The 24,124-nt window shown below is 35.3% G+C and overlaps 1 protein-coding gene across 4 annotated transcripts in view; it reads right to left on the bottom strand.

Annotated features, from left to right (window-relative positions):
* CNTN5 (contactin 5) overlaps positions 1-24,124 on the bottom strand; it is a 609,016-nt gene that overhangs the window by 175,248 nt on the left and 409,644 nt on the right. For all 4 annotated transcript variants that reach the window (XM_088159402.1, XM_088159404.1, XM_088159405.1 and 1 more), the window contains one exon: positions 12,579-12,674. In XM_088159402.1, the coding sequence (XP_088015528.1) occupies positions 12,579-12,674 (96 nt within the window). The remainder of the gene's footprint in view (positions 1-12,578; positions 12,675-24,124) is intronic.

Below are 24,124 nucleotides of genomic sequence, written 5' to 3'. Positions count from 1 at the left end.
ATATAATTAACAATATTGGAAAAAAGTATGTCTAGTCAAACTAACTCGTTTTTATAATTCTTGGTATTGAGCAAGAGAGCAAAGTTTCTGTAATGTGTCTAGAATTCAAATTCATATTTTATAAAGAAATCATGTTGACTAAAATATTTAGAATAACCTCAAAATTAACTTACTGTGCATTGAAGGGAATAAAAGCTGACTACAAAGCATGATCAAGAGGACCCTTTGTACTCTACTGCTGACCATTTTAAGAATTAAAAGAAACCTATGCAGTTGTAATCACAGATCTACAGGAAGTATAAGATTTGGCAAGGGTAAATGATGGTGTGATGGAAATGTGTTGAATCTACAACACAAGTTGATTTTTCCTTAATAATTTGAATCAACAAGAGTTCTGTGGTAATGCTTACCTAACTATTACATTCATATGAAAAGTGTGGCACTGGAAAACAATGAGTACATTGTTTAATGCTAGGAAAACATCACTGTGTAGAATATATGTGGAAATTATTTTCTCTGGAAAACATTCAATAACCTTCAAATGGTTTTGTCCCTTTTTTTCCATTTACACTTTATGTTTCTCTTGTTCTCTGCTCATGCTATGACACTTGATTTCTCTACAATTTAATAGCACTGGTGATAGTTACTTCAGCACACTCTGCTTGTTTAAGTTTGATAAAAAATCCTACTCCAGAGCTTTGTTACTTGTAGGGAACCCAGAGTCCTGCACCCAAGGGTGCGACTGCTTTACATGGAAATTTCATTTTATGACTACTACAACAATATCAATAGATAATGCATTTTGATGGTATAAATAGGACAGTTTTCAAAACAAAAAAACTGAAGTAATGTTTGGATGATGATCATGCAAATTTATAGAATATTGTTCTATCTTAACTCTTTTTCAGCTAAGTGCAAAATGCGTAACTTTCCTTATTCAGCAGAAGAAACTCTGTCAAGCAAATTCTGTAATTTGGCTACAAATACTCACCAGTACTTCAATTTTAATAGTATCAGTCTCTTGAGGAGTTTATATATATGTTTCAGTTAAGTTTCTTTTACTTACAAGAAAGAAAGCAATTTAAATTTGTCCTTTTACACCTCAGTCACCTTGATTCCTAATGCCAGGAAGGATTAACAGCAGCAGAAAGATTTCTATAACAAGATTTAAATTCAAGCTTCTGGGTATAGAAGTGAAAATAAAAGACAACTAGAGTTCTAGTTCATACTTCAAAACACTATTTTTTTGCACAATTCACCAGTCTTTGCATGCAGTTGTTGTCATAGGAATTGCACTCTCGAAACCTGGGTACTTGGGGTCTGTAGGGTTACCCTTGTATGACTGTACACACTGAACTTAAGACACAGCCCACTGCCTTTGCCTCTCTGCTTTATATTCTCTTGATATTTAGTGTTTTAATATAAATATAAAGGTTTTCTCTGGGTCTATCTGCAGGTCAGTGTTTGGTGAATTCCACCATGGGCATGACACAATATGATTGATGAATATTTCTTGGGCCTGCTTCTTTGGTCCTATAGTATTTATTATCCTAAGGTCTCCAATGAACAGCAGTACTATTATCATCACTTTTATTTGAGAAAACTGAAGGTGGAAGTAAGTCACTTTCCAGCAGTCCTGAATCAAGCCATAGTCAAATGGATATCTTCAGTAATACATAGTTCTTTTAATTTCTAATATTTGTTCCTCTCCTCACTAGCTCTTTTTACATCCACAAGAAATGCCAAAACACACACAAAAACATTATAGCCAATGAATCCTTAGGACCTTTGTGGATGAACACTGGAGACAGGGAGCTGCTCTCTCATCCTCCCTCTGAATATGATTCGCAAATATGTAAAAAAACAAACAACAGAATACCAGTATAAATCTCACAATCTCCCAGATGTTAAAGGTCTAGTGCTCAGCTCCTTCTTGGTCTAATTTCCAGGCTTAAATGTACCAAGGAATGGATTGGCCATTACGTTTTTCTGAACATAATGGAATTGGTGAACATATGCCTCAGAGAATAGCATAAAACCAATTTTATAGTCTATGAAATAAAATTTTTACATACTAAGAATGATGGTGACAGATGACTTTTTCTACCTTAATTAAAAAATAAAGTGCAGACGAAGAGGAAGAAACATGTCACATTAGCAAATTACCCGAGAATGCTGATATTGCTGTTCACCCGTGTTGTACAAATAAATCACCCCAACTAAAGTCAGCAACAATAAATCATTTAAGGTGTAACAATGTTGAGAATGTAACTCCTACCTGTTCTTACACACAGACATTACCCTGATGCATCCCTGGGCACACTGTTCTGCACTGCTGGAAACCCAGTGAACTGCTTCCACCCATCTTCTACTTGTCACATTATTGTTATTGAGACATAATATGTAGCCTTCTGTTGTCTCATTTTTAGCCTAGACCAGTATCCCAGGATTATGTAGCCCCTCCTCAAACGCTTAGCAATAGCAGTCAAAATGAAACATTATGTACGCATATGATGTGTCCCATTACACATACATATCACATGGAAGAAGAAGTTGGTCCAACTCTCCTGTTCTTTTTGTTTATTATAAAGGAAATACCGTTAATAAAATAATGCAAGCAGTGGACTGTCCTTCATTCTCTTCTGCTGACTGTGCATAGTTTTCAGAAGTCTAATTCTGTTTATTGAAATCCATTTTCATTTAGGAATGGGAAAGAATTATGATATGATGCCTGAAGATTTTTAGTTTTTTCATATATTTGTAGCTTTGTAGATTTTTATATATAGCTCTATAGTTTGTAGCACTTTCTTACACTTTATAATGGTAGTTACACTTTCTAACACATTATGTCACACTCTTGCAATTGTTTGGTTTCATTTTCAAGGAAAACAATTTCTAACAAGAACATCCTGTTTTGCACCAGCACTTGGGAGGTATAACAAGATGTAGGGCTAAGAACCCCAATGAAGCAGGTCCAAGGGTTGGTTACCATGACAATCCTTCTCCCATTGGATGTACTTGCTAGATGTATAAATTAGTTAAACTTACAAAAAATATGAAAATTCAATCCTGTGTGTGCACATAAGTATACTTTGTGCACCTGAAAGCTTTTGTCAAAAGACTGCCCCTAATGGTATCAATTTTAATATCATTTGGAAAGTTTTCCTTCCAATTCTAGGCAACAAAAGATCTGGATCTTGTAAAATCACAGGATCTAGATTGCAGATTGGTGCAGTTTTAGTCTTTGTTTGATGTTTTCTTTATAGATTATCCACTGTTATCCTCTGTAAAATAGGTAGTGCTTCTTTCTTCCTGAATTTGGTAGAGCTGAAAATAGGCTCTTCAGAATTGAAATTAACTTGCTAAACTCCTAAAAGACTTTGTGGTTCTGCAGGAAAAGCCAAGCTAACAAATCCTTTATCAGTATTACCTAAATCCTTCTTTCCATTCTCCTTTCCTACTCCTGAATTTTTATCCCTGCAGTCTCATATAGGACATTTTCTCAGTTATTGAAAGAGGAAAATAGCATGCAAATTAATGCTTCAATAAACCAATAAATTAAGTGAAATTTTCTGGTTGCAGATTCTCCACTCTGGGGCAGCAGCATCAAAACAACAAGAATTCTATCAACTGGCTAAAGAAGTCATCACAATGATTTTAATGATACTAAAACAGTCCATAATAACATGGGAGATAGAAGGGGGCAATCAAATAATCAGAATTAGGTGTGGTATTAATTATTACATAGTTAAAAAGGCATTTTGGTCATATAAAGTTACTTTTCCACTATTATTACTCTGGAAAATATATTTTGTTGCCAGAAGATATAGAATGTACATGGGCTGCTACACAGTGATTCAGATCTGGCTATAACCAGATTGCTGCCTGAACTCTTATGATATTATGCTTATACCTATCCAGTCATTTTCTCCCTGAAAAATACAAGCAATTGCCTTTGACATATTTAATGTTAAATTATAGCTACCTTCATGCCAGCTATAACTGTGCAGGATAGGAAAAACCCCCATAATATATCCATATATATATATTTTATTTTATTTTTTCTAAACAATTTCCAGTTTCCCCTTTGAAAAAGAGAAATGCAAACTAGATATCCCCACCACAATTGTTTTTATACAACTTAATTTATTTGGAACAATCTTCCTGACCTGATTAAATCAAGCTTTATGAAAATCTATGTCTCATTAAGCTTTGTATCATTCAAATGGTTGTAAGTTCACTTTCATACTTACGAAATAAGGAATAACTGACTTTATTATATTGGGAAACTTTTTAATGGAGTCTGAGAGAATTTAGATCAGTTCTGTCCAAATCCTTCTGCTTCTGAATCAAAACTGGACTCCTAACATTAACAGTAGTTATCTCTACCGGAATCACCATTGAATTCAGCTAATCATGCCTACTGTGGGAGGAATTGCATTCTCTGAAAACTGCCTTGTTTTCATCCTTTCTTTTTACATCCTTTAAGATTTCATCACAATGGTCATGGAGATAAAAAACTAGAATCTAGAGCCTTAGAAATAGATAATTTTTCATCTCTTTTTCCTTCTGTTTCCTCTCTTTTCAACTGTCTGATCAGCATTTTATTTCTGGCTTCTTCTACTTAGTTACACAGATTAACGTGTGCATTTTCACTCTATTTTTTTCTGTGATATGGAGAGGTAATTAGGATTAATTAGGAATTTTCTACCTTGAACAACAGGAGTTTTCTGACATTTAACTAACTGACATATTTGTGAAATAGTATTTTCCAGGCATCAGCTTAGTAAAACTTGGGATCTAAACAGTGAATGGATTCTAACAGGAAGGTTATTATGAGTGGGTCAGTACTGGGAGAGCCCTGCACCTCTGAGATGGTACCTGCTGTTTGTTACATTAGTCTTAAATCTATGGACCTTGGGCTGCTGCTGTTTTACAAACTGTGTAACCATTGCCACAGAAAGCATTTGTGCAACACTCTAGTTGTTTTCTTTTTTCAACACTAGCTGTGAAAAAGTGGATGTGATAGCATGAACATCCATTTCTGTAAAACCTGATAGGACAATGCTGTCTGGTTTAACCCCTAGACTAAGAGGTTCCTGTTAGTAATGTCTAATTGTTTGGGTCATATCAGTAACAGACTAGTAACTTGTCTTGAGGGAAGAGGAGCTTGCCCACTACAGAAACTTTTCATCATTGTCCTATCTGTCAAGCTGTAGACAAATAGCCACGTACAGCCAGTGCCTGAGAGTAAATAGTGCATGAGCCTGAGGGCCAGCTCACTCCACATATTTTTAAAATTAATTAATCTCTCATGCTTCTTCCCTCTTTTCTTGATATCTCCTTTCACTTTGTTTCTCCTGAGCTGTCAGCTGGGGTAATATTTGTAGACAATACTGTGACTGTGAAACTACAGCACACATCCTGTAAGCAGAGCCCTGTCAGGGCTGCCCTCATCATCCATTGTTGTGTGCTGCCTTAATTGGGCAAGGTCAACCATCTTCATACATTTTCATAGTCCCTGAGGGGACAAACAGCTCCAGTGAGTGATCCAGTGGGTGTAGGGACATGCAACTTGCAGTTTCTAGTATAAGTTAGTGTATTGTATGAAAGAATTACTAGCATTTTTGGGAGGGTGGGGAAGATTTTCAACAGTGTTAGTATTTGGAAAATTTTGTGGGCTTTTTTTTTCTTCCTTCCTGTTAATTTTTTCAAGTTGCTTGGAAGAATTTACTACAGTTGGACCAGTAGTGCATTTTTGTTCATTTATTACATTTCAAATTACAAAAAAAATTCCAACAAATCAACCAAGCAAAAAAAAATAAAAATACAAAACCCAGGAAAACTCCAAGAACAACACAAGAAATCCAATCAAACCAAACAAAAAAATGAGAGAAAATCTACACTTATCTATACAGGTACTATACAGACATTGCCTAGAATTTGGGGTACATGCAGTCATTAAAATGCAATTAAAATATAATAACTACACATTGCCAACAAACTCGGAGTAACTCCACTCTGGCAAATACAACTTTTTAAAATGCTACCCTACAGAAAATTGTATAATTTTCAAACTCTTAAATTTCATATCCTCAGATGAATGCCTTCAACAAGATTGAGGAAGGAAACCTTAAAATGTGCTTCAGGGAACTCAGCAGCAAAATTACTGGTCGTGTATTGAGTAATGAAAAGACCACAGAAGAAAAAAGTTAATTGCATTTTTTCATTCCATAATGAAAACTACAAGCATAGTCATCAATCAGTTGCACAAATAAAGAACACACATTCCTATGTTGAGCAATGTCAGGGGCCATGGACATTCTCTTTAATGATAATACCCATGCAAATTAGCATTACTAGACATGAAAGTTGCAAAAGCAGTCCAGTAAAAGTGACAAAACAGACGATGCAAGAGTGAAGCATCATTGTGATTCTTCCAAGCAAAAATGTTATGTGTGAAGAGATAAAATGACCCTATGAAATTAATGCAGAATTAGGACAGGAATATAAAGTTTAAGGATCTCAGAATCTGTCTTCTAATGCTTTTTATTCACCCATTATTGAAAAGCAAAATTTAAGGTTTATTCAAGTTACCCATGGAAGACTAATCATCACAAGGCTATAACACTGTCTAATAGGGAAATTCAGGAACCCTTCAGCTCATGATATCTAACTCATTTCTTTGAGACATGTGGCTCTCAAACGGAGGTTTTAAAGCACTCTGGATAGATAATTTATAAGTTATCAACATGCAAAGTAGAGATAAAAAAGTTGTCATCTTGCGTTTTATATGTGACATAAGTTTTTGTTAAATAAACCTTTCTGTCCTGTGCAGTAAGCAATTATTTTCTGCTACTGTTACTTAAGTGGCCTATTTCTGATACCCAGCAACATGCTACTATTAGGAATTAAAATGAATGAAGAGCAAACTATGGCATGCTATTATGAGTAAAACAAAACAGAGCTGAGTATTCTATAGTGTCCATAGAGAGCCCCTTAGTACAGGTCAACAGCTGGTGAAGTTTAGGATACCAGGAATATAAGTTTTAAGGGGAAAAACCAATAAAAACAACAACTACAAAAGTCTCCCGACCCCCAAACATCAATGTTTCTCTCAAGCTCACTTTTGTTAGCAGAAGAGGAAGTATACTGGAGTATTGGACAGCTCTGCCTTCTCAGCAGGTCTAGCAGCTGGGAAGAGATAATTGTTTACACTGAATGTGAAATGTTCTACTTGCCATCACCAGCTTCATACATATTGACCTCTACAAACTGAGAGAAGGTACTGAGTGGTTAATTAGTTCTGTTTAGCTTATGGGAGAGTCATGGTTAGAGGCATGACCTGTCCAGCTGTTTTGGTAAACTGCGAGTGACCAGTGCTTTGATAGGTACCAGCAAAACAATTCTACCTTGATCTCAAGGAAAAAGAAGAGATATCACTTTCACCAACATATCGGACTCCTCTAGAAGCAAATTATTTAGCTTTCTATGCTAAAGTTGACTTGAAGATTCAAACTTGAAAAAAACAACAAAAAACCAAACATGTAATAGAAAAAAATCTGGATGTTGCTTTACTGTTTAATGCATAATATTTTTTAATACAGTATAAGCCCTGGTCAGGAAGAAATCTCACCTGTACTGACAAGTTAGCATGATGAAGTACATCCACTCATGCCTAGAGAGGGCTGGAACATTGGAAATCTAAGATATTGAAGGCTTCCTGTGATTTTGAAGAAACTGGTAAAGGCTAGATCTACATATAGAACAGAAGTTCTTTGATATTGTGGACTGAAATGTCACAATTTGGTGTCTGGATCCTGGGACTTAATCCACAGCCTTAAAATAACCTTGTGACCTTCAGCTACATATAGACAGATATCTGAGAATTGTAGTCCCAAAATCAGCTGAGTAAATTGAGATCCAGAGGGTGCATGGACCCCTTCAGAACAGAATTTGCTGTGTACTGCATGCAGATACCTGAGCCAATTGCCTGTAAACAAGTTAATAAGCACACTGAGAACAGTCCAGCCCGAATATAACCATCTTGTTATCATAACTAATTTGCCTGAAGATGTCTACTTACCATTCTCTACCTGAATGAGGTGATTTCGAGCCTCTCTTATTATTTCTATGTATAATTTGCTCAGTGCTCAAATCAGGGGAGTTCTAAAGCTATATTGCACTTCAGTTGGACTTGGTTTCCAACTGGTAGTAAAACTGCAGTCCAAAGCTGTGGATTTAATGCAAATGTAGCTTTCAGATCCCTTTAGCAGACCCTGAACAGTAAGAAGTGATAGGTTTTTGTTTACTTCCAAAGTGGATTTCTGAGTATGCCTGAAGTACACACAAGTAGGAGCTTAGAATGATTTCAATGAACTTTATTTTATGTGAGTTTCTCCAATTAATATGAAAACCAAGACAACTGTGTAGGTAATAGAAGAACAGGACAAAAATTTCTAGCCCACATACATCCAGACATGGATGGAAAGACTGTGATCTCCATGACACTGGCATTAATCATCTTTGATGAAACATTTCTCATGAAAAGTACAGTTTTATAACAATCAAGGGAATGTATAAAAGATGCAGCTTACAGCACAGTTTCCAAACTTTTTAAGATCAGTTTTGTCCTTTAGAAAGAGATAAAAAAAGTTAGTTTAACATCTCTACAGATGTTACATGCTGCAGATAGATTATGTAGCAGGGCTCCCTCCAGACAGCAGCATCCCTCTGAGGCAGGATGGAGCACACATCTGCCTTCCTCTGTGTGCATCAGAGCTCTGCTCATTCTAACAATGGGAATAGTCGTTCTCCATTAAGCTCATACTGAAAGCCCTGAATAAAAGCCTTAAAAAGCTCAGCTGAAAGTATTTATTCTGATGGAAACATGTAAATCTGGATGAAAACTTCCATTCATTTTTAATCTTGGTATGGTAAACCTTGTAATTAAGATGATTAAATGACTGAATAAAACCCTATATTTACATCCTTTAGAATACCACAATGAAAAACCATAATCCTGTTTATGGAAAGAAAACAGTAGCAGCAGTTTAAATTGGAAACATCAAACAAAGCTTGTTATTTAAGCAGTCAGTAATTAATGTAATTCTTGCTTTGCAAGGACAACTAAGAGTTAACTGCCTAGGAAACCACTCTTGGAGAAAACTAGTTGGAAAGAATCAGATATAGTGTTTGTGGAAGGAAAAAAAGATAAAGTGTTATGTTTATGAATGATCAAGTTATCCACATTTAATATATTTCACAGGGGACAAGTTAAGGATTAGCAACAAAAACAGCGCTAGTGGGAAAGCTTCTGGAGTAGGCACATCAAAATGATACAGGACTCCCAAGGAAGTTAGAGGCAGCAATTTTTATGAGCAATGGTCCAGGAAAAGCAGGAGGTGACAATCTCTTGGTGGTTGTTTGACATAAGGAATTGGCAGAAAAATCTTTTCATTGAATATATATTTTCTTCACCATTTTGAAGCAGTGGATAATGTGTCTCCAAAAAATTTCCCTCAGTTTGTTGCCTTGTTATTTCTCAGCAAAGATGGCAATAACTTAAAAATCTCATTTATTAAACTAAAGAGATAATTCCCTCTCATCTGAATTTGCATGGCAATATTCAGAATGTATTTCAGGTGTGCTTACCACCCCACATTCCCCCTTATTTTCTCTGTGAAATATTTGGACAACAATCTAATGAAAGCCTGTTCACATATATATGGACAATATAAATACATCACAAGTTTATGTATGTTTGTATGTTTAATGCATTACCTCTTGATAATATATCACAGCATAAATAAACATAAATCAAGTCTATATGCATATGAAATTGCCTTTCTGATTAAAATCTCGTCAAAAGATATTAGTTGAGTATTTTTTTCAGTCCGTAGTGCTTTGTAAAGGCTTTCAGATTTTTTCTGAAATTGTTTTCTGTAAGAATAGAATGTAGGTACTATTTAATCAAAAGTATATACTATATTTTCCATTAGAAAACATGTTAATAAAACTATATCTCTCTTAATACGGTGTTCTTCCACTAAGTCATCTTTCTTTTCCCACACTGATAATGCCATTGTCTAAAAGGGCTCAAGTTGAAGTTCTTGGGCAAATTCATATGCAGTTATTGACTGGAGAGATTGAGGAATGGGATTCTGTTGAAGGAAAAATTGCTTACGAGGTTGTGGAGAATTATTGGGCTTGATATTGTATCATGGATTTATCTCCCATGATAAGTAAGTGAAAATTATTTCTAAAGGTGCTGATCAATGTGAATAAATCAATATCGCAAAGCTTGCAATGTTCATCCACAAAAAATTCTCTATCATCAAAAACACTTCCATAACTCATGGTCTTGGTAATTTGAGATGTTCACACATTGCAAACATGCTCCAAATACACTTTAGCTTAGACATATCCACTATAACATCTTAGGACCCACTTGAATGTTTGTTTCCTGGGTGATTTTAATGTTCAAAATTTCATAGGGCTATTTAGAAGATAATACGATCTTTGCAAATCAGACACAGAAACTAAAATGGGAGTACTGAGAAATTGAATGCTTAAAAAAAAATTTAGATATTCCTGCACACAAATCCTGGAATTACCTCTGCTTGGCAAAAGACCTTTTTACTTGGATTTATTTTCGAAACACCACTAGGCCTGTGGAGGTAGCTCTCCACTTTCCAGGGAGAGTCCAGCCATTGTATTAATGCCACTTGCAGTCCCACTGCAGTATCACAAGAATTTACTGGCCCCCAGTACTTTGCAAGTAGGGAGCTGGAAGTAAATTGCCTGTGATAGAATCACAGTCACTTAGGTTGGAAAAGACCTCTACAATCATTAAGTCCACACATTAAACCAGCACTAGTTCCATCAATAAACCATGTCCTTAAGAGCCACATCTACACAGTTTTTAAATGCCTCCAGGAATTGACTCCACCACTTCCCTGAGCAGCCTGTTCCAGTGCTTGACAGCTCTTTGGATGAAGAACTGCATTGCTTGCATTATGTAATGAACAAAAGGAAGGGAGGCCAAATCCCTTTCCCATTGATAGGAGCTTGTGTTTGCATCTGCATATCAGTGCAATTTTTCAGCTTTTGTAGATTACTCCACCACTCTGTAGGACCTTTTCTGGCTTAGTTACGGTGAAAAAATTATGTCAACAGAGGATAAAAATATTTTTTGGAAGTAATTTTCCTGCTGGCATAGCCTACTGGTACTCGAACAATATAAATTAAAACAATTGAATGTTGTTTTTGAGCAATGTAGTTTCCACAGCCGGGGTTTTTCTGTCCCAGTGACGAAAAAGGAAAGTACTTGTTTTCACCATCAAAGGCAACATCTATGTTGCAGTAGAACATGGTTAAAATCTGACTAAATAAAACTCAGAAGCATAATTTCAGGAAAATAATTCTAAATAGTGTGATGATATATAAAAATGTATTTTGTGGAATGGCAGCTGTTAAAAGGTGTATGAAAATTTCACTCTTGATTGATATCAATCTATTCTTTCACTCTCAGTTTGTTTTGGGGAAATGAAATTCAGCTATGATGCTGAAACCATAGCTCACTTTTTCTGCCTACATCTTTTCCCTCTCAGTTTACTTATCACTATCTATCCTTAACATCATGTACTCAATTGCATCATATAGACTGCAGTGTCAAACTGAGAAAGAGATTGTAGAGGCAACCACAAGAGAATCTGCTCAGAAGAGAGAAAAGCAGAGAGATGGCATTGATAACTGTAATACAGTAATAACAATCCTGACAGAATAAATAGATACTGAACACATTTCTCTAATAGAAACTCAGAGGAGATTTTATTTTCTGCAGATCTTCCATCTGCAATGTTACTTTTCTTCAGGCCAAAAATTTGGAGTAGAAAAATCCCCTCAGTACAGACATAATTTCCCAGAGAAGAAAAAGATAGGCTATACTGCATCTACTGAAAAACAAGATGCTCTGGCTAGCATCGTGTCTCCAGGTGTTATATGACATGCAAATATAAGGATATACCTAGATGTCTACAGATTTTGCAGGAGTGTCAGTTTGAAAAGCAAAAAAGTAACCTCTCTGGAATACGTATGTTTTTATTTGGGAATCCACAGGCATTTCATAGAATTTATGGTAATTCCGACTTTTAGCAATGATGCAGTTTTATGAAACTAAGTTATAAAGTGAAAGGAAGCAACCAAATAATGTCTCTACTAATCAAAAGAAAATAAAATTTGTATGCAATAGAAGTATGACGACATTGGAATTTGGAGCAATTTCTGAAGGCTTCTAAACACTAAAAGCAATTTTCTGTGACCTCAAGGCAGCATATTCACCACAGGCCATTGTTACATTCAAGTTCTATGCCAGAAACTCTGCTGCTCATTCATTGGCATTTGCAATACATGAGCTTAAATTAGTCCTTTGGTACTCCAAAAACTGTCAGAAGAATGGTGGATATCTCATCTTTGACGTTCCAAAATCAAATACATATTGTAGCTAAAATCCTGGGCATCCAATAATGAGGAAACTGTAAAGGAGGAGCATGAATACAGGCTGCAGCCTACTGTACCTGGAGAATGAAGTGGAGGGGAGCACATCAGAACAACTCCTTGACCTTCACGTACAGATACAGCACTTCTTGTCCGACCGCTAAAATTCCCCAGATCTATCAAAAGAACAGAGCATTTTTGTTACATACCAAAGATTTTAAATTTTGTGGCTACTGTGGCTTATATTTTATTTCCTCTTTTAAAGCTGACTGCTCCTTTTTTCATATCTTGATCTATAGTAGGAGGGCCTGGAAAATAACTCTATTTCCATTACAAAAAATTCCATGTTGCATCAGCACTTTATTCCTTTTTTAGTGCACTTGCATACAGTATTAAAAAATAGTGGCAGACAATATATATATGCCATTCGCAAATACATTTAATAGTGCTTTTATTTCCTTTTACTATATTCTGCTTGATATTCTCCCTCGGTAGAAGGGATTCATACACAGTGAAAAGGAAGAAATAAAACTGGAGAGAACACCTTGGCTAACATCCAGACTGATGATGTTGCAGACACCACTTGGACAATGCACACAGCACATGGTGATGGCAGAAAGGAAAATCAACACATTAGTTCTAAAGCCAAATCTACTCTATAGCACATTTACTCTTTCAAATACTTGTGATTTCTTTGGTACTATAAGCCCAAACCAGTTGTGGGTAAACATATTTTCCCTCCAAAAGTTACCCTCCATCAGGGCAGTAAGAAATATTTCACTATTGGAACAAAAATTTTTGAATAAAGCTGTAGAGAACTGGTATGAACATTCACTGTGATTATTTAAAGCCTCTCAACCAGAAGATCCTATTATTCCATTTACCACACAGAACACCGAATATGGATTTATGTTTATGGTGGATAGTTAACATTTATATCTGTAGTGAAGAGATATGAAAGTTCAAGTCTGCCATCAGATTGGTGTCTTCACCCATTCCTCAGAGCCAGTGATGGTGTTTAAAACCTCTGTTCTCTCAGGGAGAACATTTCTAGAGACATTTCTGTCTGATGTGGATCAAGGTGAAGAGAGCAGCAACAAGATATCTTTGAAAAGGATACAGGAGCTTCAGCAAGCATTAAATGAGGATCAGAAATATGAGTAGATTGGGCCAGTGGGAGCTTCTCTAACTGGCATTGAATGACCTGTAGCCATATCCCCTAATTTCTGCATGCAGACCAAAGTGCTGGGATGAGTCAGACACCACCAAACAGTTTGAACAGGTGGAGCAGAATTATTCCTATCTTAACTGTGCTCAGTGGGCATTTCTCTGTCAGATACTGAAATTCCACATCTTCCTCCAGACCTAGTAGAGTATAAAACTGAAGTTCAATGATTTTCAAAAGTAATTTGAGTTGATTTTTTTTTTTCTCATTCCTAAATTATGTTTTGGACACAGGTGGAATGCGAAAATTTAAATACATTTAAATTTGTGCTGTCTTTGGCCAAAATTAGTGATTTGATTTCAGAAGTAGGTATCATGTTTGAATAGAGAAAAGGTATGTAAGGTCCAGTAGAATTTTCTTTTTTATTTAGAATTACATTACACAGCTTTGAAAAATTTTGCTAGTCAATACATAATTAAGAATTTAAATATTGTATTGCATTTTAAAATAAGCATGCCATGGATTATAATACATTCTGGTGTAATTTCTCTTGAAAGTGTCTCCTAATGCATGTTACCTGACAGCATATTCTGCAGGAAAGTAATTATTATTTTGTGTTCAGAAAATAGTGGGCTGGTACATTCCTGCATGAAAAGTTTGGATGGGAGAACATCTTGTAATGGAAACTCTTCTTAGTTAAGTCCTCAGGTGATTAAATGCTATTTTCTATTAGTTAAAGCAACCTTAGGATATCTTTTTTTCCCATTTCCTGCTTTGAATGCTCACTGTGATGGAAAATATATATATATTTTTAAAATCAAATGAAAAACAAAAATATTCTTTCCTATTTTAAAATAAAAGTACTATGTATGACTCAAGCTTCTATTTGTTCAAAACAATTATTTTCAAACTAAATGAGGAAAGTATCAAAGAGCTTTGAATTTCAGCTCTTTATGACTATCTGCTGGTTCTGAACTGGATTTCTTCTTAGCATACAGCAGAAAAAGGATTAGCAGGTACAAAAGAAGGAATTTATCTTCAAAACAAATAAATGTAGAAAAGCTTAAAAGGAAGGAAAGGTTAAGCATCATGCTTGTAGTTCCCCCACATTAAACTAATAAGCACAATAAGGAAAAATCAAATTAATGAATAATTTAATTACTTTCTTGCAAATCTTAGCCATTTTATATCTATTCAGAGTGAAAAAATAAGGCTGCTACCAAAAATTTATACAAACTCGTTTCATTTCACTTTAAAACTCTGAAGTGGTAGATAACAAAAGAAAGGGTTGACAGAATCCAGCTTTAGAGGTGAGAACAGTAACCTCTCACACAGCCACACCAGCCTTTGGTGCAGTATTCTTGCTGCAGTATAAACCTGTAACACATGTGACATGTCAGAATGCCCCACACAGAATGAGTCTGTCCTTCATCTTATTATGATGGGTATAGTTGATTGATAAGAAAATGCCTTCTTGTGCTCCATAGGTGTTCATCTTTTGCCCTGAAAGATTAATTTGCTCTTATCTCAGTGCTAGTGGCAGAAATGATAACACATACTGTTTTATTTTTAAAGCAGTTCCTGGGGTTCAGCTACACAACTCCCATACTCTTTAACATAAGAAACAGCATTGTCCACTTTGCAAAAATATAAAGTGCCAGACACCATGTCTACTGTAACTTATTATTAACAATATGTATGCAAAACATGCAAAACACACAAAACAAATTCAGTTGGAGTGCATGTGGCAGGAGTGACGGAATTTCCTCTACTGCTAAGAAATGATTAAATTAAAAAATTTTATATAGTGTCACTAGTGTACAACCTGTGAGACAGAAGTGGTCTCCACCGTTAAAGGGAAATAGTAGAGAAATTCCAGGGTTACTGATGACGCCAGATATTAAATCCAATGGGTTTGGTGCAGTGCTTTCTGAATGTCAAATTTACACTGCAAGCGTATTTACATTAGCTCAGTGTAGTATTTGATCTTTGAGAGAAGTTATAAACCTGGAAAAACCATTCATATATCTGATCCAAAGGAGCTGCCAGGTAGTGCAGCTCTCTCCACAGTGGCTATTCCCATTCCTTGGAAATTTAAGCTAAAGAATGGGTTTCTCTCAGGACATACACCTTGTATTGATATGCATTGTGGAAGAATGACAGCAACACAAAACTATCGGTTTTAATAAGACTCAGCAGAAAATGAAACACTTCTGCAGAAAGTGAAAGGAGTAAAGGGAAATAAATGAGAAAAACCTCAAGGCAGTTGAAGCAACTAAAAAATTTTGCAGGTCTAACAACAAAATAAACATTTAAAGAAAAGGAGAAATATTCTGCCATTGACAGAAGGACTTTTACAAAAGTTGGAGCAGTTTTTATCACTTAATGGCCTTCCAAGTCACCTTCACTGCAGTTTGCATTTTAGGTATGCGCAGGAGGGATCATTCATTCACTGTGCTCATCAGTTTGCTGCAGCTAATGGGGGCAACAGGTTTTTGTGACCCAGTCAACAGTCGACGGATAACTGCTATGAAATTAGGATCAAATTAAAGATGAAAAACAGATCTTGTTTTTATTGTAGGCAATTATTGCTTGGTAACCTAGCATGGAAGCTGTAAAAGGCTCTGTACCTCATTATCAGTGACTTAAACCAGTCAATTTAGCTTTAAAGTAGAAATTAGATTGGTGCAGAACAATGTCCTCTGCCAGCTCGGTTCTGTAAGTTTAAACTATTTTATATGCAAATTTATTATGAAGTTTAAAATGGACATAATATGATATGTGCTAAAATGTTTAAAGGCATATCCTGAAGATACCTAAAGACAAGTATAAAGCAGGCAATATTCTTTCCAATAAGGTAAAAATAGCTCTACACAAGGTAAGATTCTTCTGTCAGGCCAAGGACAAACTTATTTATTGCATTGTCACTAAGAGAGGGTAGCCTTCCTCTCCTTGGATTTGAAAGACAGGACTAGGAAATAGACCTTGAGCTGGAAATGTAGCTCTTTAAAAAAGGTAAGATTTACAGGGAAAAGAATTCCATTAAAACATGTTTTTCAAAATTCCATTATAACCTAAATCAAAAACATGGTTTGACTGTGCACTCTGAACAGTGGAAAATATAAATGTTCTGTTTAATAACTCACAAACACAAGCTATAGAAGAATAAAAGGTGAGTATTGAAAAGATAGCATGGTGTCTTATTGTATATAGGAACTTTTACATTGGATGAATTAAACACAATACTCAGAATATCCAAAAGTCCAAGGGAATTCATAGATTATTTTATACTGACATGCACCTATTTTCTAGGAATACCAGATTAGGTAGATAGAGCTATACTAGCAGAGTCACTCATTTGAACTAAGAGTAACTTTTAATACTGATATTATTCACTAGAAAAAGCGTGAAAGGAAATTCAGGAAAAAAGATTTCCACCATGACAGAAACATCACCTCACCATTGATAATGGGAAAAGCATACATCTTGAACTTTCAAAAATCACATTACCATATGACTTTTAGGTGAGAAAATAAGGGCAAGATTCAAACATTTTAGGATGTATCATGCTTATTGTATCATTGCTGCTGTTATTATTTATTACCAGAAAGGTTTTAATCCTTCATGGATCATCAGACTGACATGATGTGAAAAACGTCTTTTTTTTTTTTTTTTTTCTCGGAGAAATTACTATGCAAAAGCAGAAATAGAGAGAGCATAGAGAAACAGTGATGTACTTCAAGTTTGCATGACAGCAATCTCTCTCTGTGTACATCTGCAGAGCCATTAAAGGGTTTTAAGAAAAGGGGATGGATATTCAGATTTTTTCAAGGAGTGCTGTAAAAAGGTGACAAGAAGATCAGGAGAATGTTTAAAGACTCCTCTCTGAAAACGTAAAAAACAGAGAAAGGAGACACAAGATACTGTACTTATGTTTAGACTAACATCTTCAGAATCTTTGTCAGGTACTACAAGTTATTTTTTTCTCAGGAAAAAAAAAAAGAATCTTTGACTAATGGTGCTCCATGGATGTATTCTTGCAAAAACAAAATAATTTTTTATCTACCATGGTGTCAGCATGAAATTTTATGTATACGCTATTAATTAATTAGTCCTGAACTAAATTTTCACTATGAAAGGCAGATAAATAGTCAAATCAATGAACATTTTTCTGTCCTTAATAACATATCTCTCTTTTTATAATTTTTATCAATGTCAACAATTTAAAAATACCTGGTTTACTGTTTATTGTTCTTCATTGTAATTGTATGTCATAACTATGTCTGTTTTACCTTGTAAGTAGAAACATTTTTTATACTTTCTACATTTCCTATCACAGTGAAGTCATGAATCCATAAATGTGGCCAATACATTCTATTATATACAATGATAATTAACTATCCTAGTGTCGTGGTTTTGTCTGCAATAGAGTTAATTTTCTTCTTAGTAGCTGGTGCAGTGCTGTGTTTTGGATTTATGTGAATAATGTTGGCAAAACATTGATGTGCTGGTCGTTGCTGAGCAGTGATTACTTTTACTCAAGGACTTTTGAGTGTTTCATGCTCTGGCAGTGAGGAGGGCACAGGGAGCTGGGAGACAGCACGGCCAGGACAGCTGCCCCGAAGTGGCCGGAGGGATATTCCATACCACAGAGCATCCTGCTCAGTGTATGAACCGCAGGGAGTTGGTCGGGAGGCACCGGTCGCTGCTGGGGCACGGGCTGGGCATCAGTCAGCGAGTGGTGAACAACTGCACTGTGCATCACTGGCTTCTTCTGGGTTATGTTTCTTTCTCCCTTCCTGTTTTCTCCTTTTTAATTACAATTAGGATTGTTGTTGTCAACGTTATTATTTTTGTTATTATTAGATTGTACTGTATTTCAGTTGTTCATATATATAGCTATTTCCTAAACTGATTTATAGAATCCTGGATTGCTTTAAAATGAATTAAAATTATTTTTTCTTTTTAATTTCCTTCCCAAATTGGATTATACATATTTATTAATTATTATTAATTTGAAAACTTGAACTTTTTATATAAGACAAAAAAAATACTATTTCACTATTTACCATGCTGTACTTTTAAAAAAGGAATACTACATTTCAACTAAAGCATTCATTACTTGTGATCCTACACAGCTTTATGTAAATTATGAATTGATATGCTTCTTCCAATGTTTTGTCTTGTCTAACTACTCATTTTTTCTACAATCTAATCTTTCATGGAGGAATACTCCAGGAAGGTTGAGGAAATTCAGAGCTTTAAAGAATTTTTCCTTTTGTTACACCTAGTTTCAACAACATCAATTAATACCATCAGTATCATCAATAAAGCTTATTTCTCCCCAGAGCCTTGAGAAAAAAGGGTATCAAAATCTCCCTGAACTTCAGTAGGATTTCTGCATTCGTAAAACCTGAAGTACTGGATCAAAGTGAATTAGAAGAAATATTTACATACAGAATAAAATAACAAGATTATGTTGAAAACTACAGAGCTACTATATGATTCAACTTGGCATGTTAAGTTCACAATAATTAGGATGTTCATGGTTACAGTTGTTGATGGTTATGATTAATTAGTCATAATCATCCTGTGTCTGTCAGGTTTCATCTCTTCTCACAGTAATTATTTCAGCACACTTCTCAGCTGTCTTTCACGTCTGCACAATCAATGTCCAGACAAAACACAAAATCAAGTGGAAATATTACAGTTACACGTTTTTCATCCTTTCATGCTGTCATTTAGAAGTAACAACACCAAACAAACAAGCAACAAATCTTAAGCAACAAATGAGAGATTTTCAAAACAGATGCCAACATTTAACCACCAAAATAAAATGATAAATAAATAGTACTGCTTCCAGAGCCTCTGAGCAAATAGATTCTTTCACTTGAGTAATATATGCAATGTAATTTTTTTAAACACATTGTTTTACAAAATGTTATCTGCATCTTGAGAAATACACATTTGTATTTCCAGTACTTTCCACAGAAGTTCCTGACACTGTTATACTAACTAGTATAAATACTGTACACATAATTCTGCTTTCTTATCTTTTTTCCTTCTTCTTATGAGTCCTCCTTCCCTTTTTGTTGATTTCTTTTTTAGTTGGTTTTTTCAATTAAATTAATTACAAACATTCAAGGTTACATTGCAAACAACCTTTCATTTTATTGTGAGTTTCTTCAACTGGATGTGATCTCTCCTTCTTTTAATTACTAATTAAAGATCAGAGCCAGTTAGGATTTTGGAAGATTAAACTCAGAATGACTATCATAGTACAGTTTCTTATCCATATACAGTTTCTTATTATTATGTCCTTATGAAAAGGACAGTGACTAATCTCTATGTAGTTTATTGGAAAATTCCTGTGTATGTGTTATGATTTACAGGAGGCTGTAACAGTAGTACACAGAAAAAACTTTTTTTACCCTCTGGATGAACAAGTCAATAATGCTAACTTGTTCTGTATTTCATTGAGCAAATTCATAATAGAAAGTTTACTAAACCATTTCTTATACGTATTTAATACTTTTATTTCATGGATTCTAGTTCTAAAATAATATAATGTCTTAACTTCCACATATTCAGAAATATATTGAAAACCTTTAGTCTCAATGATTCTTTTTCCTATATCTGTAAAGTTCCAAAGCTCTCCCTGCCTAAACTGGAATTTATCAGAAGCAAGGGTATAAAAGAGTTAAGAAATTAAATTCTTCTCATGAGGGAAAGGTTGCAAAAGAAGTAAGGTTTCCCAAGTTCAGAAGTGATAGCACTGAGCTCATCTAAATTAAAAACTTTACAACTTCCACAGTGCCTGTATTTGCGACTATCTTGGTGGCATTACACAGACAAAGAATCTGCAGGAAATAAAAGAAAAGCCTGATCACCCAGGGTCCCTGTTATGAAGATAATATGTAAGATGTTTGATAATGTTTCAGTTGCTATTCTTTTTTTTTTCCCCTGCCTTCTACATATTTTGTTTCAGAATGCATAAACTGCAACAAATATCTGAGAATCGCTGTTCAACTGTTCAGATCTAAGGTTTGGGTAATGGCATGATTGTTCAGGTTTCAGTAACAGCTGGAGACTTGTAGACACCATTTCCATGGGACATGACATATCAAATTCTGAGTCCACTCTAGACAGGTCATTTTGCTGCACTGACTTTTCACTAGACTAATGTGGATAAATGCCTTCATACTTCACTTCTGCTTTGTCATAAAGAAAAGAAGAAGGTCATAATCTCTCAGAAATTATTTATTTGATCTTCTCTAAGAGTTGTAGTGCCCAGCATGACCTACAAGTCAATTGTGACAAGATAACAAAGTGTTTGGATGCATCCAAGGAGTAAATCTGGAAGACCTTGGTCTTAGCTGAATAGCTTAACTGGAAATGAAGGCCTTACAAACACAGAGTGTTGCTTGGGTAGCAGCTTGTTGTTATGTATGGTGCTAGGTAATGTTTTTGATAAAAAAGTTTGTATTGGAATGTTATTCTACTTAATATCAAAGTGATATCAGTCACTGCAAATCACAGTTTGGGATATGAGCCTGTAATTGTACAAGTAAGAGTCATCAAAGATAAATAAACTGTCACTAGCCAGCTGAGCAACTATAAATTACCATCTATGTACTTTGATCTTTTCAATCTGCAATCTGTACCACATCAATTAATAGTCCTGTGAAGGTGGTCTGAACAGTCCTTTAATGATTTAATGTGTTGCAAATGAATGGCACAATATTTATTTATTTTTCTGATCAGAAAAGTTAAACCTTTTTAGAAGGTTTCACAATTTCATAAAGTCTTGGCTAAAGCAGTTTCCTACGCTTTCTAAAAGGCATTTATTTCTCCCATCTCTCTCTTTGCATTCTAATGTTATTTCCTTATTTCACATATTTTTTAATTCTGCACATATTAATGTCAGAGGGCTTGCATATTATGAAGCATTCCTCTCCTCTCCTCTCCTCTCCTCTCCTCTCCTCTCCTCTCCTCTCCTCTCCTCTCCTCTCCTCTCCTCTCCTCTCCTCTCCTCTCCTCTCCTCTCCTCTCCTCTCCTCTCCTCTCCTCTCCTCTCCTCTCCTCTCCTCTCCTCTCCTCTCCTCTCCTCTCCTCTCCTCTCCTCTCCTCTCCTCTCCTCTCCTCTCCTCTCCTCTCCTCTCCTCTCCTCTCCTCTCCTCTCCTCTCCTCTCCTCTCCTCTCCTCTCCTCTCCTCTCCTCTCCTCTCCTCTCCTCTCCTCTCCTCTCCTCTCCTCTCCTCTCCTCTCCTCTCCTCTCCTCTCCTCTCCTCTCCTCTCCTCTCCTCTCCTCTCCTCTCCTCTCCCATGTTGCCCAGGGTTGCACAAAGATGTAATCACAGTCTTTGCTTTAGGAATGTGTATCAGGCAGCAATCCCTCAGCAGTTCATCTGATCTTTTAACTCCTTTGCCATTTGTCACAATTATATATTACCTCCACCAATCAATAGAAATAAAACTAAAATATGTTTCCTGAACTATGTCGGTTAGGTGCACCACAATACTGATTGATTTCTTTAAGCAATCTAATAATTGCTTCTCTTTTTAACTGACCTTCCTAGGGCAAAGCAAATTGCTGCCAAGTATGTCCCAGCTGTAACTTTTTTTAATGACTTTTGGTACTGAAACTAAATGCAAGCAAAGCTGTAAAGGCTGTTGGTTTTGAAGTTATGGGTAATTTGGTAGTATTTCTAATCCAGTGGGGAAGAACAGCAGGACAGCTTCTCTTCCCTTAGGGACTGCTGGCAATCCAATATTCAAGAGATTGTCAAATACTAGACCACGATGTCTAATCCTGCAGCTATTCCTAACCATAGAAGCATACATTCCTTCAAAAAACAAAACCAAAAAAATCCTGGACAGATATTTCCTGACAAGCCAACTGACCTTGCTAACAGGACAGGTCTGGGCATCCTACCAAGGAGCCATACTTCCTCCGAATTAATAAAAATTAATTACACAGCATTTGCAAGGCTTAAAGCTATCATTGACCATAGTTGCAGTCCTATATTTAGACAAAGTTTTGCCACACAGAAGCACTGGTCTCCATGTGCAATACAGGCACTGAGTAGTGTGGTTAAAATCAACCACTGAGAGGTTAAAAAAAAAAAAAGCTTAAATTTCAGACTGGAGGAGTTTTGAGTCCTGAATACATTAATTCTCCATGAAATTGAAAAACTTCTGTCATTAATCAGACCTGTAGTACTGGCCTAATAGGAAGGGACCTTAAAGGAGTTATAACAGGTATTTAGAGAGAATCAGACATAAAAGAGGATATGGGGAAATTGTTGGCAGGGTCTAGCCATTTTAAATATATGATGTGCTTTTGGTAAAACAGAGTAAATATATGTTTTTGCCATCAAGAAAAGAATCCAAGGTTCTGTCTTGAATAGACAGTATATAGGAAGCAAAAATTCAATTCAGGAAAACAAAAGAGACAATGTGCTGAAAAAATACTGCCTGGATTTTATACTGAAGTAGACCAAATAATTAGAGACTGTCAAATGAAGACTATGAAGGTGAATATCCAGATTTTAATAACATGAATTTACATAAAGAAATAATTGGATAGTAGTGAATATCAAAAGGAAAATCAGGGAAACAAAATCCAGGGATTAAGTAGTTACAAATAAACAGTTTTTGCAGCAGTGTTGGCAGATGATCATTGAATAACTCAGAACAAATAGATCTGTAACCTCAGATGTGCTGAAAAAATTGTTACTGAATGTGGTATTAATTTACAAAGGATCTAATGCAACTAACAAAAAAATAATAGGTGAAATTTTGTGTATATGTGTCTGAAATATTTCAGGAGTATATCTTACTCATACCTGTCACCTTCTAAATAAGTTAGCATTATCTGTAATAAAAGTAGTTTGTTTTCCCCAGCTCCAGTGAGAAAGGTAGCTGTTTTTAGCAAAAAGTCTTGGGATTTTGCTGCCTGAAAATCAGGTCCTTTGAAAACTTCTCTGTCACATAAGTATGATATGTTTATCTCATGCCATACTTGCAAAAAGAGGTTGATAAATCTGAAAGGTTTTAGAGAAAAGTTATGAGATTAATTTGCATTACAGAAAACATCTTACAGTGATAAATGCTTAAGCATAAAAAAAAAATTCTGATGAAGTTAAAGGTAAGAAGAAGAAAAATACTTTTCCATAATTTCTTTTTCTTAAAAGAAAGCATCTCAGCTTCAGAATCAATCTCTTAATGAGTTTAACTGATCCTACAATTAAGCTTCACGTGATTCTTGGAATTCCATTCTGGAAATGGTTCCCTTTGACTCAGTTGGTATACTTAACTGATTTAAGTATGTGCATAATTTTTCCATGGAGTGGAATATAATTTCTAGCATAAATTTAATGCATGAACTGTTTACATGAAAAGTAAGAGCTAACTAAGATATACTCTTAAAATAATAAAGAATAATAGAAATGTGAAGGCT

Source organism: Sturnus vulgaris, chromosome 2 (genome assembly GCF_052056855.1).
Source record: "Sturnus vulgaris isolate bStuVul1 chromosome 2, bStuVul1.hap1, whole genome shotgun sequence".
Lineage (NCBI taxonomy): Eukaryota > Metazoa > Chordata > Aves > Passeriformes > Sturnidae > Sturnus > Sturnus vulgaris.
Note: the sequence above shows the minus strand (reverse complement) of the source record. Positions and strands in the feature narration are given on the sequence as shown.